The following is a 15,531-nucleotide window of genomic DNA, read 5'->3' on the forward strand; positions in this document are numbered from 1 at the left end:
AAAATAGGCAATGAATACAAATTTAAAAGGAGGAAAATGACAATTCACAGCCAATTCTGCAGGTGGTACAACTCCCTCTCTTTACCTCTATATCACAGCTTTCAGAATCATGATGCTCATGTCATTCATACATTTAGATTATTAAAGCAACAAAATGGAATCTGGCACTTTAGAATATTCTAGCAGTATAATTAAAATAAACAACTGAGGTGCCTGGGTGGCTCAGTCAGTTAAGTCTCTGACTTTGGCTTCGGTCATGATCCCACAGGTCATGGGTTTGGGCCCCACATCAGGCCCTGTGCTGACAGCTCAGAGCCTAGAGCCTGCTTCAGATTCTGCGTCTCCCTCTCTCCATGCCCCTCTCCTGCTCATGCTGTATCTCTATCTCTCTCAAAAATAAATAAACATTTTAAAAAATCTCTAAATAAGCAACTGAACAGAAAGTGTTCTACCTATCCTTCTGTTACACAGGAACTCCAGAGCACCCATGTTTTTCTCACTTTAACAGTTTAGGGGCAGCTGCTCATTTCCTGAGATTTTATTTGGTGTGTTTTCTTCCTCCTTGTATTTTTAACTTCCCCCTTTTTAGGGGATATCTGTAGAGTCTTTGGTATTCCTTTGACTCCAGGCTGTTTGCCCTACAGGTCAGAAGCCTCAAGACTGGTGGAGGAGTAGCTTAGCAGAGTCCTAGAAGCAACTGATACCTGTGTTTTGCTCCCTCATGGAACCCAAGAAGGGGACAGTGCCATAGGGGAATGGGGTCCCCAGAAACAGCTGGACGCTACAAGTTCAGACTAAGCCCTCGTAGTAGAATCCTGAGTGGACAGAGGACTAGGGGACCCTCTCCCAAGGCCATCACACAGTATCTGGGAACAGAGAGGGAGACAATAGGGAAACCTCCAAATGTCTCAAATTGACTTTTTCACTTTGAGCGGAGCCTCAGTCGTATTTACTTTGAATTCTTTAAAAGTTAAAAAAAAAACTTTCTCATACCCACTTATTGTGGTAAAACAAAATTCCTAGCTGGTGTACAACGTTTTGAGATTATGTTGCTATCACGTTTTACAGAACTTAGAGTTACTACAGTTAGTTTTCCACTGGATCAAACAGAACAAATCAGAACTCAGGTCTATTCACTGGCAGCAAGCTTTCTACCCAATGCTGTAGTCTGCTGACATGCACACCTTGTGTTCTCTTTACCTTGACTTTCTTTATAAATTTCTCTTCGAGAACTTTCACCCAGAGCTAGCTCTCTCTTTATCTTATTGGTTCATCCGATCTCTGTCCTACAAGTATACCCAGATCTAGGTGAAAAAACATCTTCCAATCCATTCTTAAGTTTTATTTTGAGTCAAGACTTCTTCCATCACTTATATCCTCCTTTCTAATTCTTTGGGCTTCGTGGAACTGTCAGAAGTTCTGTTTGGTCATTTGCCAGATAATAAGAGAGAAAACGTGAAACCAAAGCAGATTAGCTGAGATCATTAAGTCCCTTTCTCAGCTGATTTAACTAGGATTATGACTTTTACAATTACTTCCTTTTACCTAGAAGAAAAGGATTTCAAACATATCTCCACCTATGAAGAATAATATTCTATGCCTGTCTCTAATCAAACTATGGAGAATGATTTTAAAATTATCTCCCCACTCAGATCTAAAAGCTAAAAGAGCTGATAGGTGCCTGGGTGGCTCAGTCAGTTGAGCATTTGACTCTTAATTTCGGGTCAGGTCATGATCCCAGTGTCATGGGATCAAACCCCACTCTAGGCTGAGCAAGGAGCCTGTTTGAGATTCTCTTTCTCTCTTTCTCTATATCCCCCACCCCAACCTTCCCCTCTCTTAAAACAAATGAATAAACATTTAAACAATAAAAATAAAAGAGCTGAAAGATGAGATGTTGAATGAGGGGAAAATGAGAAAAGAGGAGCAAAAATGAGGCAATTATTAAATTTTAATAAATGTATTAAATATTAATAAATTACATTGGGGATTATATTAAGAATTAAATTGCAAAGGATAAGCAGGCAGATAGAAGGTAAAAGAGTTGAAAGAGAGAGACATAACAGGAACAGACTTTAGTGGAAAGAGTAAATGTCACAAACAACTTCAAGTACAAGATGCTCCCCCACCCCCAAACATTGGAGGGAAAATCCATGGGATTGGAGGATATGCTTTTAGTAAATGCTTATTAGACGTAGTGCCTTCTAGAAGACCGTGGCATTAAAAATATTGGTGGCATGCTGTTAGTTTTAACAACTGCTCTTGAGATGTTTGAACTGATTACATTTGAAAAAGGAAGCTTCTCAAAACCCAAGTTACATTAGCAATGAAAAACCAGCTTCTCAATGGCTTCGATGCCAAGGACGGTCCATGTCTCGACACAGTGGCAGGAGTCTGACCTACCTGGCTGCGATCCGGCCAAGCTCTAGCAAACAGAGACACACTTCTCTGGGCTGCTTGTGGAGGACTGAAAGACAAGACAGAGGTGGACACCTTTACAATAGAAGGGATTGTAAAGCAGCTCAATAGCGAACAGGCTTGCCAATGACCTCTCATCCCTCATGCTTCCAGTAAATGAGACGGTCTTCAATCTGACATTCACAGAAGCCATCCTGTCCTATGGTACACTTAGCTCTCCTAAAGTCTTTCAAAACGCTGACCAAGATCCCTCCTCAAAGTCTCAGGAAATCTCATCCTGAGTAATCTCCCCCAGAAAATGTTTTATTTTATTAGTTAATATTAGTAAGTCAATATTGGAAACATAAGTAGCTATATTATTATATGAATAGTTGATATTTTAAAATGCACAGTACATGGTGCAACCAGGTGGCTCAGAAGGTTAAGCATCCATATCTTGATTTCAGCTCAGGTCAAGATCTCATGGTTCATGAGATCGAGCCCTACATTGGGCTCTGCACTGATAGCATGAAGCCTGCTTGGGATTCTCTCTCTCTCTCCCTCTCTGTCTCTCTCTCTCTCACTCAATCTCTCTCTCATAATAAATAAATACACATTTCAAGGGCACCTGGGTGGCTCAGTCAATTAAGTGTATGACCGGCTCAGGTCATGATCTCATGGTTCATGAGTTCAAACCCCATGCTGACAGCTCAGAGCCTGGATCCTGCTTCAGATTCTGTGTCTCCCTTTCTCTCTGCCCCTTCCCTGCTCTCACTCTCTCTCTCTCTCTCTCTCTCTCTGCCTCAAATATAAATAAACAGTAAAAACATTTTAAAAAATAAGCACTACAAAAAATATTAAGAATTTTTTTTTGCTAAAATACACAGTACACAGAAGACAATGTAGCAAAGACTAGACTTTGCAAAATTCTGAGTCTATCTTCACCAGTGATTTGAGCAGAAATAATGCAATGAATAAGTCGTTTGTTTTCCTCCATGCAAGAATATCAATCGAGATCCTGAAATTTGATGTCCTTTCCTGATCCAGTCTGATTAAATGGTACTTTAGAAAGATATACGTTCAAATGAATGGGTCTGCAAACAGATATCAATATATACTATCAGTCACTTTTGCCCATAAAATGAGCAAATTAGAAGACTGTTCTTTGTATTGATCAAATTCTAATATAATCTGATTACTTAATAAAACTTGCTTTACTAATTGCTTTGTACACATTCGGTAATGCTGACAAATCATACTTGCATTTGTTGAGTCTAACAAAAGAGTATTTCCTGCTTGTATTGTTCTCTTATAAGCCAAGATTAGAGAATTTAAAAAATATTATTATATCCAGCACCTAATAAAGTCGACATATATTGAAAAAATATATTGACTTGAGAATGGTCTTTACATAGACAATATCCTGATAAAAGAAAATACTAGCTTATTGATAGCTTATTGATATATTTTAAGAAAAATAAAATTGTTTTAATTCTTAAACATAGAATTTTATAATTCCATTTCCCAGCATCATTCTATTCCTTTAACTTAAATGTCTAATTATTTCTCTCCATGGATTACGGTAGAGGAAATCCTTGGGTCACTGACCCCAGAATGGAATTTGTTTGTGATGAGTATAAAGAGAACATTTACTTGGATTGTAAAAGTATATAATTTCACTTGGCTTTAGACAGACACAATTTTGTCATCTCGTTATAAAATATTACCTTTAAAGCTTTTAAATTAAATTCTATTCCCATCAACAATACTCCTTAAGATAAAGTTATGGAAAATCTCAATTATAGACTATTTCAGTCCTTGGTAACATAAAACATAGCTTTAGCTGGCCCTCAGGGAATTCCCCTTATCAAGAAGCCTAAATTATTTTTAATTTAAAGATCTTAAAATATGGATATTTACTACTTCCAATTTCAAATGTGCTACTGGTTGACCTTGGCTGGACTGATACAAACTTCACAACTTTTGAAATATTAAATTGACTTCAGTGCAATATAACACATGGACTCTAATATCACATAGGCATCAATTTCAAAAAGAGAACAATAACAAACGTTACAAAGAAGCTAACAAATGAATCAATCTTCCCATCTAGATCATCAGTTCTTATTCAGGCTTTAAAAAAATACCCTGTCTATGGAGCAAAATAATAAACATGAGTTTTGAGTAGAAACAGGAATAGACAAAAACCAAGGAGAGGAAGCTTTTCAAGGCCCTCTTAATACCCTCATCTTCCAGGAAAACTGTGAAGCAAGTGGCTACAGGAGAGGTGGATAAAACTCATGCATTTCTTGATGGAAACAGTGGCAAAACATATGAATTACTAGTAAACGGACCATATTGTGTCAATGTGCAGTGAATACCCAGGTTTAAAAAGTAATATTTGACCCATCTATACTAACTCCTTAACCAACTAATTACACATATTTTGAGGACTATATAAGCACTGGGATAGATACATTTTATGGAAAATAAAACTCATCTTGAAAAAAAATCATGTGGGTAATGAAGGAAAGACAATGTGATAGTAAGACACATTACTGTTCTGTACTGCTTTGCTTCCTCATTTCAGCTAATCAACTTAAAACAGGTTTGGCATGCCCAAACTCAGATGTTGAATCTACCATGGACTCCTCAGAAAAGTAATTTTGGTAAACTAAAAAGTAACTGTGTGATTCTTGATATCCTTAACAGAATCAGCCTATACAATTTAAGACAAATGAACCTCTTCTTCAGCATCATTTCTTAGGGAAAAATCAGTAGAATGATAATATTTTACCACTCATTTTCTTGGAAATATATTTTATAAAGGAAAAAGTGCTTCAAAATAACATACCTGTGCTATTGTCTCATATATGAATGGCTTTTTTAATTGGCATATTATACCTGACTCATAATGGCCAAAACCCCCAAAAAACAAAAAACAGTATCTGGTGACTAATAAGCAATGAATGAGATGAATCCGTTCAGGTGCATAATTTAACACAAAACAGTAATGGCTCAGTAAGTAATATAGCTCAAAACCCAAGGACGACAATCACCAGATGATAGTGGTTTTGACAATGAACTAAATAAAGACTGAAACCTTACGTGGTGTCTTGAGAAAATGCAAATTATATCAATGTTTGTTTAATTGTACAATCAAATATTCTTCCCTTATTGCTATAAAATTAAATTCAACGGTCATTCAATAGTATCTAAATTTGCCAAAGAGGTGACTTTAATTGGTTTTTGTACTCAAGAAAGTTCTAAACTAAGTTAATAGAAAGAGATTCAAATCACAAAGATCTGAGTGTGAGTGTGAATGCTTACTGGTTGCATTATCTTTTGAGTGGTTATTCTATAAGATTTCATTCTGCTGAGGAAAAACAACAGTGCACACCTTGCAATACTTTTGTGAAGATTAAGCAAAATAATATTTATTGTTATTCTTAGCACAGTGCTTGGCACTTAGGAAAGATTTGCCCAAGGTTCGTTTTATTATTTTTTTTAATTTTTGTTATAAATTCTTTGTTTAAAGATTTTCTTCATTTAGCTTAGTCAACAATAATTCATTTATTTTCTTTCCCTAAAAACCTGTTATTGTGTGTTCCCCAATCAGGTATTAGTCACTACAGTAAGCACTATAAAAACTTTGGAATGGGGTGCCTGGGTGGGTCAGTTGGTTAAGCATTGGACTTCAGCTCAGGTCATCATCTCACTGTCCTTGAGTTCAAGCCCCACATCAGGCTCTGTGCTGACAGCTTCAGATTCTGTCTCCCTCTGCTTCTCTGCCTCTGCCCTGCTCACACTCTGTCTCTCTCTTTCCCTTTCTCTCTCTCAAAAATAAATAAACATTTTTAAAACTTTGGACAATAAACTATAAAAATAACTTTGGAATAAAAAATTACTCACAGTAAAATATGTATAATTTAGAGTCATATTATGAGTGTATTTTGAATATTTTATCACTTATTTTATATCAGAAATTATTAATAATAAATCAATCTAAATCAAATGCCAGGTTAGGTAGGTCAAATTTGGGCAACATGTACTGAAATATAAAACAGATATCCTATACCTATTACAAGTTTGTGCCCAGTATAGAGCTGAAGTAAAAATTAAAATAAGTCATTTTGTGAAACAGCAAACATTTTACGTTAATTGTCCTGTCTCTGTGAATAAAATAATTTAGATGAGTCCATGTTTAATAAATTACCTAAGTTGATAATGTACTACCAAATGCATGTGTTTGTCATGATGACTTTTAGTATATTGCATTTGAACTAAAGACTTCGTATTGAGTCTTAAGTATACTCATTTTAAACAAATCACTTTACTGATTCATCTTTTTTAAAAAAGACATGAATACTTATACTGAAGTTTACAGGAGAAAACATCTTTTTCACTTTATCATTGAACATTTACATAGTCTTCTGCTTTAAGTTAGAAGACGAGAGGATCACTACTTTTTTCTTTCTTCTAAAAAATTCTTTTTAAAACAAATAAAAGCTCTCTAGTCAATGGTAATTATTATGCCAAAGGTTTTATCATCGGGGTTTTTCTTTTAAATAATCAAAACCATCTCAAAGAAAAGCCGAATGTGGAACACCTTTGGGGAAAGTAACACAGATCCCTATTCAAAAATATGTGGCAAGAGACGCCATCTTATAACCTAGATTCTATAAAAATCTCGTGGGCATCAAATGTCAAATGGAGTGCTGCTAGCTCCAGGAATAGAAAATGAGGCCTTGCACTAAAGGAAAGGGTAGAGTTTCAATGTCACAGAATCTGCAATAATAAAATGTATTCAACCATAAATGTATAGTTTAGCTAAATATATTAAGTTTCAACACATGGGCAAAGACATGAAAGCATGAAAAACTGTGTTGTATATTTGGTGTCTATACATTTGAGACTACAATATTCACATTGGCTTTGAGGGAAACCAGTTTTTAAACATATATATAGGAAAGAAATTTGAAATAAAATTATCTTGTTGGCTGAATATTGTTTAGTTGTGAAAATATAACAAATTAATAGCAGTCCACTTCCCAAAATAGAAAACAACAGGTTCTAATACTCAGAAAGAGTGGTATAATAGAAAATACAGTAATAGAAGGCAGAAGGATGGGGTTCTAGTCCAGGCTGGATAAATTTTTAATCTCTCAGACAGGCATCTTGCCTTCTACTTGCTCTTCCTGATGAAGTGAAGGGCACTTGGTACATGTAACAAGAACTCAATAAATGTGACTCCCTTGCTACTTAACTAGGGTCCATAGACCAGAAGCATTGGGATCAGCTGGGAGCTGGATAAAACTACAAATGATTGGGTCCCACCCCAAACTTACTGATCAGAATCTACAATTAAGTTCTCCAAGTGATGAGTACGTACTTTAATGTTGGAGAAGCCCTGTATTAATCAACGCCATGATTATTATAATAAACATCAGTTAGAGGCTCCTGGGTGGCTCAGTAGATTGAGTGTCCAACTTTGGCTCAGGTCAAGATCTCACAGTTCACGAGTTCAAGCCCCATGTCGGGCTCTGTGCTGACAGCTCAGAGCCTGGAGCCCGCTTCCGATTCTGTGTCTCCCTCTCTCTTAGCCCTTCCCCTGCTCTCTCTCCATCTCTCTCTCTCTTTCTCTCAAAAATAAAGAAGCATTAAACATCAGTTATAATTCCTTTTTTTTGTTAAAAAGATTCAAATGTATTGAGATATATATACATATATATAATATACTCTACAAATATTTCAGATAGCAGTGATGATGACGATGAATGGAGGAAAAGTAATTCATGCATTAAATAATCCCTTAATGGGTATTATGGGCATTTCTCTCCCACCAGGATTAATAAAGTACAAAAGATGATTTTCTACAAGTTGAAGGGCTAGTCACAAACTGCTATCTATCTCATGTCACTCCGGTAAGACCCATGCGGAAACCTTTGAGCTTAAAGATAGGAGGCCATTAGAGATAGCATAGCAATTTACGTGCCTTGAGACTGACTCAGGAAGGCTGAAGAAAAAGAAAAGAATCTTACCAACTAATGAACGCTGGGTGTGTGTGTATCCAAATTTCTCAGAACCATTATTCACATTTAGAGTAGGTTATGGCATCCGTTCATGAAAACAAAAATATTTCATTCATAGGCTCATCAGTTATGGAAGATGCATAGAATAAAATGTAGTTAAGTGCCTTTCTACTAAGTCAAGAAACAGCCTGCACCAAGTGATGCCCTTCTTTCTTCAGTACCAGACTTCATGTGAAATTAATGGGTTAAGTCACTAATACTCAGAACAGCAATTAGAGGCAAGAATCTCTTTCTAATTTGGTTTATAATATACCTTATTCCTCTTAATTTAAATAATCATATGAATTTCTAATATTAACTCAAACAGAGCATAACTTTCTATAACACAGGGGCATGATCTTTGGAGGTAAATGAAGCTGAATTCAAATTCCAGCCAGGACATTGAGAAGGTGTGTACATTGGGCAAGTTATTTAATTCTCTGGGCCCAGCATCTCATTTATAAAATGATGATTGTTGGAGGAGTAGATATGATAACACATGCACTGTTTAGCTACCATTATTGAGCATAGAGATATTAGTATCGAATTTTGTACAGCAAAAATTTCATCCTGGAAAAGCCAGAAGGCTGTTGGTTTCCCTAATTTAACCTTGACTTCATTCACTGAAGATGTAGTTATCATTCCAAGCAGACAATTAGTTTTCTCAATCAGAGTCTGTACTGATTTCCATACCTTTGCCCTGGCATAGGGCAAATGGCTAAATTTGGAAAGAATATCTGAGGTCAAAGGTAAAAAAAAAAGTTAACTGAGATGCTAATCAATTTAAATTAGAAAATCAAAAGTCTAAAATGACTGTCTCTGGGAAAGAAACTGAATATAAATAACCCAAGTGCTGAATGGATGTCTTAAAATTGTCATCCTAATAAAAGGATATTTTATTTTATACTAATAAAAGTAGTATAGCTTTTCTCCACAGAAATACTCCATATATTATATCCATAACATAGATAATAACAAGAGATAATTTATCAAACAATGGAAGGCAGGCATTGAGACTTTTTCTGATGTTAACAGTGACTTTAAAGTATAAAATGGAAAACAATGTTGAAAAGTCCACACATAATCCTTTTTAATTTTCTGAAGCAACATCAAACCAATACTGTGGATAGATCGATGCTTGACCAAGGTTGAGTAAAAGAAAGGATTTTGTAAAACTACTCATCAGGGTCATGCATCAACAGAAAACAATGCACACAGCAAACATAAACACAGAAAATAAGTAACAAATCACACACATTTGCATGCTAGCACAACAGATAGCAAACCCTTTTCTTGGTGAGTAGATTCTCTCTCTGAGAAATAGATGAAGGACAGTCACTGGCCTCCAAATCCTATAATCATCCAATAACATAATAATATTGACACAATTACAGCAAACACAACATTATGCATTTTTGAAGTATTCCCCCCCCCCCCCCCCCCCCCCCCCCCCCCGCCCATCTCACAGCTCATCAGGATGTATACAAATTGAGCAGCATAAACAAGGCTCTGGGAAAAATAATTATACTTGACAATTTCAATTAGTATACTAAAGTAAATCACACATAATAAATCCCCTACACAAGAACATTACTAATTGAATGAAATAGTTTCTTGCTTAAAATATCTTAGAAAAACTCATATAAGAGCATCAATATTGGGGATTCATAATTTAAACATCTTAAGACTGAGAGTAAATCATAGATTTTTGGTCATATTTAAAATGATAAAAATGAACCATATCAAAATATCCAGTGCTGTGTTAGAAAAGGCTGTTAAAATATTTAACCTTTGAAAAAGTATTACATTTACTCTTAAGGAGAATATGAATATGTCTATTACTTTTATAGACTGAAAACTGAAATGCTTTCACACCTAGAAAGTCATCTAAACATTTTTCCTTTACTCCACCATTAAAAGCAAAGTTCATTTCTTTTAAAATGATTATTGGGGGAGTATTTCATCTTTAGAAATGATATACCACATACTATTAAATTCAAGAAAACATTCATGTTTATCTTTTTAAGCTAAAGCACAATCCTAAATATTTTTAAAGAATCCATGAAACCAATTGCAAGACATGAAAAAAAACCAACAAATCTCTAGTCACTGACCTACATGTCAGTATGATTTGAACAGTGGGGGTTGTAGCTGAGTATTATAGGTAGACGTGTAAGGTTCAAGCCTGTCCCACAGAGCCCACAAAGATCCACATCCTCTGTTCTTAGAACAGCATAAAACTCTCTAATCACTTGAAATGTCACTTTAACTTCGATAATGCGAAACAGCCCTTATAATTCTCAGTGTGTAAAATGTTTGGCCAACAAATACTTCTCTAGGCAAATTGGTTCCAGTGTTATCTTAATATAAATACAATTAAATGCTCATGCTTCAGATTACGTGCCATCCCTGTTTACTGTCTAATGTTTGTTAATAGACAACTAAGAAAAAAATAATAACATTTATAACCTGTTTTCTGTTTATCTTTCTTTCAAATTGCTATATTTGAAGGCTTATTTACTAGATATATGTCGCTTCGTGTTTATAGCAGACTGTAGGTTTTCTATATCCTTAAATAGTTTCAGGAAAATTTTTGATTGGTATCTACAGATGACTCTAGTTTGTTTACATCACTACGTGTCATAGATTCAGTTCATTTCCCTTTGTTTTACTATTATAAAAAGCATTTCAGCATACATTCTGGTGCCTCCCTCCACTTATTTCCTTTGGGTAAACTTTTAGAAGAACAATTTGATAAGAGAACATAAACACTTGTGTGGTCTTTGATACATAATATCAAACTGCCCTCTAAAGGGCAATACCAATACCAATTTCCAGTTTTTTTTCAGCAATGTATAGAAGATCCTATTTTCCCACCTACTCAACCTAAATATATAATTTTCTCACATTTTGCTCATTTTTTCATAGCTTTTATTTGCATTTACCTTATTGCTAACATTTCCAACATTGCTGTATCTTTATTAGATTTTTAATACCTTCTATGATGAGGCTGTTCATGACTTTGTCCATTTTTCTATTGCCTCATTTCTGAAACACTACTTAGGACAGAGTGAATTTATGATCTGAGAGTTGACATTTCACAGAGGAAAAATTATCAAGAATCTCAGAGAAGATAAACTGCAGGTTATACCCTGTATGTGATTATATCGTGTGGCATAAAAAATTATCTGCCAAGAATCAAAAAAGACAAGAAGCATGAGAGAGGCATATGGAATAAGCCGCTATCAATGCATCCCAGTGCATCCCTGGCATACCTTCCCCACCACTGAGATTTCTTGTCTCTAGATGTTGTGGAAAGGGAACAGATCGAGTGAGTTGGGAATCTAGATCCTCTTGCAAATAACTGTACAAAGAAACACTGCAACAGAAGGGAGCCTATCAGTTGCCACAAAGATAAGAATGCTTTATGCAGGCAAAGACCTTTGAACAGCTAAAGACAGAAGCCTCTTGATACACACTCAGTACAGTGATCTACTTTATCATTCATTCAAACAGATTTTTCCCCTTCATCATTTTCTTTACTGTTCAAAACACCAGGACACAAAGGATGCACTTCATCTTGTGTGCCACTGAAATGAAATCTTGAGGTAGGAAAAAAGAAAAACCCTTGCCCTAAATTCCCTTTCAAAAGTGAAGTGTGAAAAGACATCAAGCAGAGGACACAGAGTTATTGTTGCAAGAAAGTCAATTCTGCAATACAGAGTCCAAGGCCATCAGCGGTGACTCAGTCACTTCCTTACCCACAGTGAATAATAAGAAAAATCTAAGAAGAAAGGCTTCCACTTGGGGAAATGGAATTTCACATTGTCCTTCTCTTGATTATTATTAACATCTATGGGCACAGCTGTTTCCTTTCTCCGAATAATCCTAATGTCAACGCTACAATATTGGCTCCCCTCTGTCTCCACAGGCCTATTACACCTCACCTCATGTCCTCTTCTGACCAGCAGAAATTTCACATTTGCCTGTTCATTGAGCAACAAACCAGAAAGCCCAACTAGCTGATTTAGTTTGGTGCTGAGAGGATTAAAATGTACTCAAACACTTGGTGTCATTAAACTTTCTTGGATATATAAATAGATTTTAATTGCAAGTTATAAGCTAAGTTATAATATAGAAAATATTCAAAATGAAAGATGTTTCAATAAAATACACAGTAGCTATTATGCATAAATTATCTTGGATTATCTTTTTATAAAGTCAGGGTTTTGAGGTTTTTTTCAAGCCAAGTGAAGAACTAGGTCATTGCAAAATTCATCTTGACATAATTTTATATGCTGCAAAGTATGTATTTATATACCAGGACCTTTATTATACAGTTGCTTTACCCTTTATTGCTTCAAGACAAAATGTATTACTTATTATCTGAATGGGGTTTTAAAAAGCCATCCAAGCTTCTTGGCTTCCAACAGAAAGTTTTATTATTTCAATTAACAAAAGAACTCAGAGACAATGAGAAAAGTAAGACAAGATCACACTCCCATTCAACAGCTCCTTGTGTCTTCCACTTGGCCTATGGGAGTCACTGAAAAAAATGTGTCTTAAATGAAAACCAGTGCAATAAACTAATGCACAAATAATAGTTTCCCCATGTTATAGTTCTTTTCATAACGCAAGGGCACTGCAGGATTTTAAATCGTGATGGTGTTTGTCCACACAGGAAGAGTATATACTCTTTGTGACTAAGATCTGAATTTTTAAATTTATCATTCATTCATTTGATCTTTCAAAGGTTTTCTTTTTGTAAACCATTTCACCACGTTCTTTCCCTATAATTCCTCACTCATATAGTTTCCCATAAACCTGAAAGTTAAAATCTATTTGTAAAACTACCAGCAGACTGAAGGAAAGCTATATACACACACCCATCTTCCACCAAGTTTGGTTCACTTTAGTGTGAGGAAATATTAAGAGCAGTCAAAGCCCATTTATATAACAATCATTCAAGGAGCACACGTTGTGTTGGTAGGCTACTGTACAATTCTTCTAGTTTATTCTTTCTTTCAGGTATAAAATGTTCTCCTGATCTAAATTCACATAATTCTCTTCTCTGTTGAGAGAATTCTCAGGAATTTGATGGCGATCTTTTCCACATCACCTTCCCCTTTCTTAGTACAAACACAAATTTCCATAAGCATATAAAATGAGTAAGACTTTAGCTGTTAGCCATCAATTTTCCTAGGATCAGCAAGGAAATGTTTTGTGAGGCCTCGGGGCTAAGGATTATTCTTACTGTTTGGAAGGCAATTTGTATACCTGTTCTCTCTACAGGATGCTTTGCTTACTTTGATGCTAATATTTGGTATTATGTGATTTTGTGAATTGATTTTTTAAAGCCTCAGTCAAAAGAACCAAAGCTCCCTTCCTTCCTCCACAGATGTCTCCATTCTTCACTCAGTTCTGTTTCATCATAATGGGACTTTAATGTTGAGAGCTGATACAGGAGGGCTGAACATTTAACAGTAGCTTATCAAGTGATGTCAAAACACTGAATGAACTATTCTGGGTGGCTCAGTCGGTCGAGCGTCTGACATTGGCTCTGGTCATGATCTCGCAGTCTATGAGTTTAAGCCCCGTGTTGGGCTCTGTGCTGACAGCTCAGAGCCTGGAACCTGCTGCAGATTCTGTGTCTCCCTCTCTCTCTGCCCCTCCCCCTCTTCTCTCTGGCTCTCAAAAATAAATAAACATAAAAAAGTTAAAAAAAAAAACCCACTGATTCATTCAATGTATGTTTCCTCCCAAGGAAATACAATAGTTTCCTCTATGGTCTGGAAGTAGATTTTGCCAAAATTCAATTATAAAGCAAAACAAGTCAAAACCCCCACAATTATCTGGGTAAGTTTGGACACTAAAGTATCTCTCATGTCATCATCTTCAATTATCCCAATCTCCTGCTTGCTACCTGATTTTTAACTCACTAAAAATAGATAAATAAATAAACTTCCATTCCAACAAAGATAGAGTTTACAGGAAATGCTGTTTTATCCTTTTGTAGTGGTGAAAAGACATAGTGCCTTTATGGCTGGAGCATATATGAGTGCCATTCTAGTCCAGGTTAGAGCCTGGTGGTAAAACTGAAGCCTACTTTTTCCAAACATCCCCAATTTTGCATTGCATATACATGATTTTAGCTTGGAAAGAATGGTGCTATTCATATTCCTATCTTTTCATGCATAAAGTGACCAACAGTAAAAGGGCATGCATTCTTTTATAACTTCAAAGAGTCAAGTTTACAACAAACCTGTAAGTTTACAACAAACTATGAAGTTTTTCAATTAACAATCTGTGAAGTGACACCATACAAACAAGTTTTGATAGCTATACAGTCTTTGATAGTTATGACAAAGATACATACATAATAATAGCCTTATCAGCTAAAATTCTGAAGAAAATACATACCCAAACCTTCCGATTCAAATAGACATGTTTCATCTACCCCTAAATCTCGGCACCAGGATAAGAAATTTGCTGTGTTGTCTCTGGCAAAAAAGGAGCCTGAGGGTGCAGAGGCTTTGCACGGAATCTTCTTCAAAGGCAGATTCTGAAAAACAAAAACAAAAAAATCTCACTCGGGTGGAATGTCTGGCAAAGTCATCACAACAGCACATTAAGTAAACATTTATGTTTTCAATAAAATGTTTTTGAATAACCTCATGTCAATAAATAGGTTAGTGGAGAGCTATGGGAAAGGAAGAAAAATACACATGCAACTTAGTTGTTATTAAGAAACTACAGGGGTGCCTGGGTGGCTCAGTTGGTGAAGTGTCTTACTCTTGAATTCAGCTCAGCCATGATCTCACAGTTTGTGAGTTCAAGGCCTGCATCAGGCTCCATGCTGACAGTGCAGGGCCTTCTTGCATTCAGAAATCTCTCCCTCTCCTTCTGCCCTTCTCTTCCACTCACTTTCTCTCTCAAAATAAATAAATTAAATAAAAAAGAAATTATAAAAATGTGTGCATATAAACAAATCCTTGCCTTTTCTATTATCTAGCAGAAATACACATAAGTCCCTTCCCTGGTTCAGATTACCTCTTCCATTTCT

The 15,531-nt window shown here is 35.7% G+C and overlaps 1 protein-coding gene across 1 annotated transcript in view; it reads right to left on the reverse strand.

Annotated features, from left to right (window-relative positions):
- Positions 1-15,531, reverse strand: part of GAS2 (growth arrest specific 2) — a 123,910-nt gene that overhangs the window by 67,968 nt on the left and 40,411 nt on the right. Inside the window, exons 3-4 of the mRNA XM_029957128.1 lie at positions 14,889-15,030; positions 2,404-2,467 (exon numbers count right to left, since the gene is read on the reverse strand). Of these exons, the coding sequence (XP_029812988.1) occupies positions 2,404-2,467; positions 14,889-15,030 (206 nt within the window). The remainder of the gene's footprint in view (positions 1-2,403; positions 2,468-14,888; positions 15,031-15,531) is intronic.

The sequence above is a fragment of the Suricata suricatta genome, chromosome 11 (genome assembly GCF_006229205.1).
Source record: "Suricata suricatta isolate VVHF042 chromosome 11, meerkat_22Aug2017_6uvM2_HiC, whole genome shotgun sequence".
In the NCBI taxonomy this organism is placed as follows: domain Eukaryota; kingdom Metazoa; phylum Chordata; class Mammalia; order Carnivora; family Herpestidae; genus Suricata; species Suricata suricatta.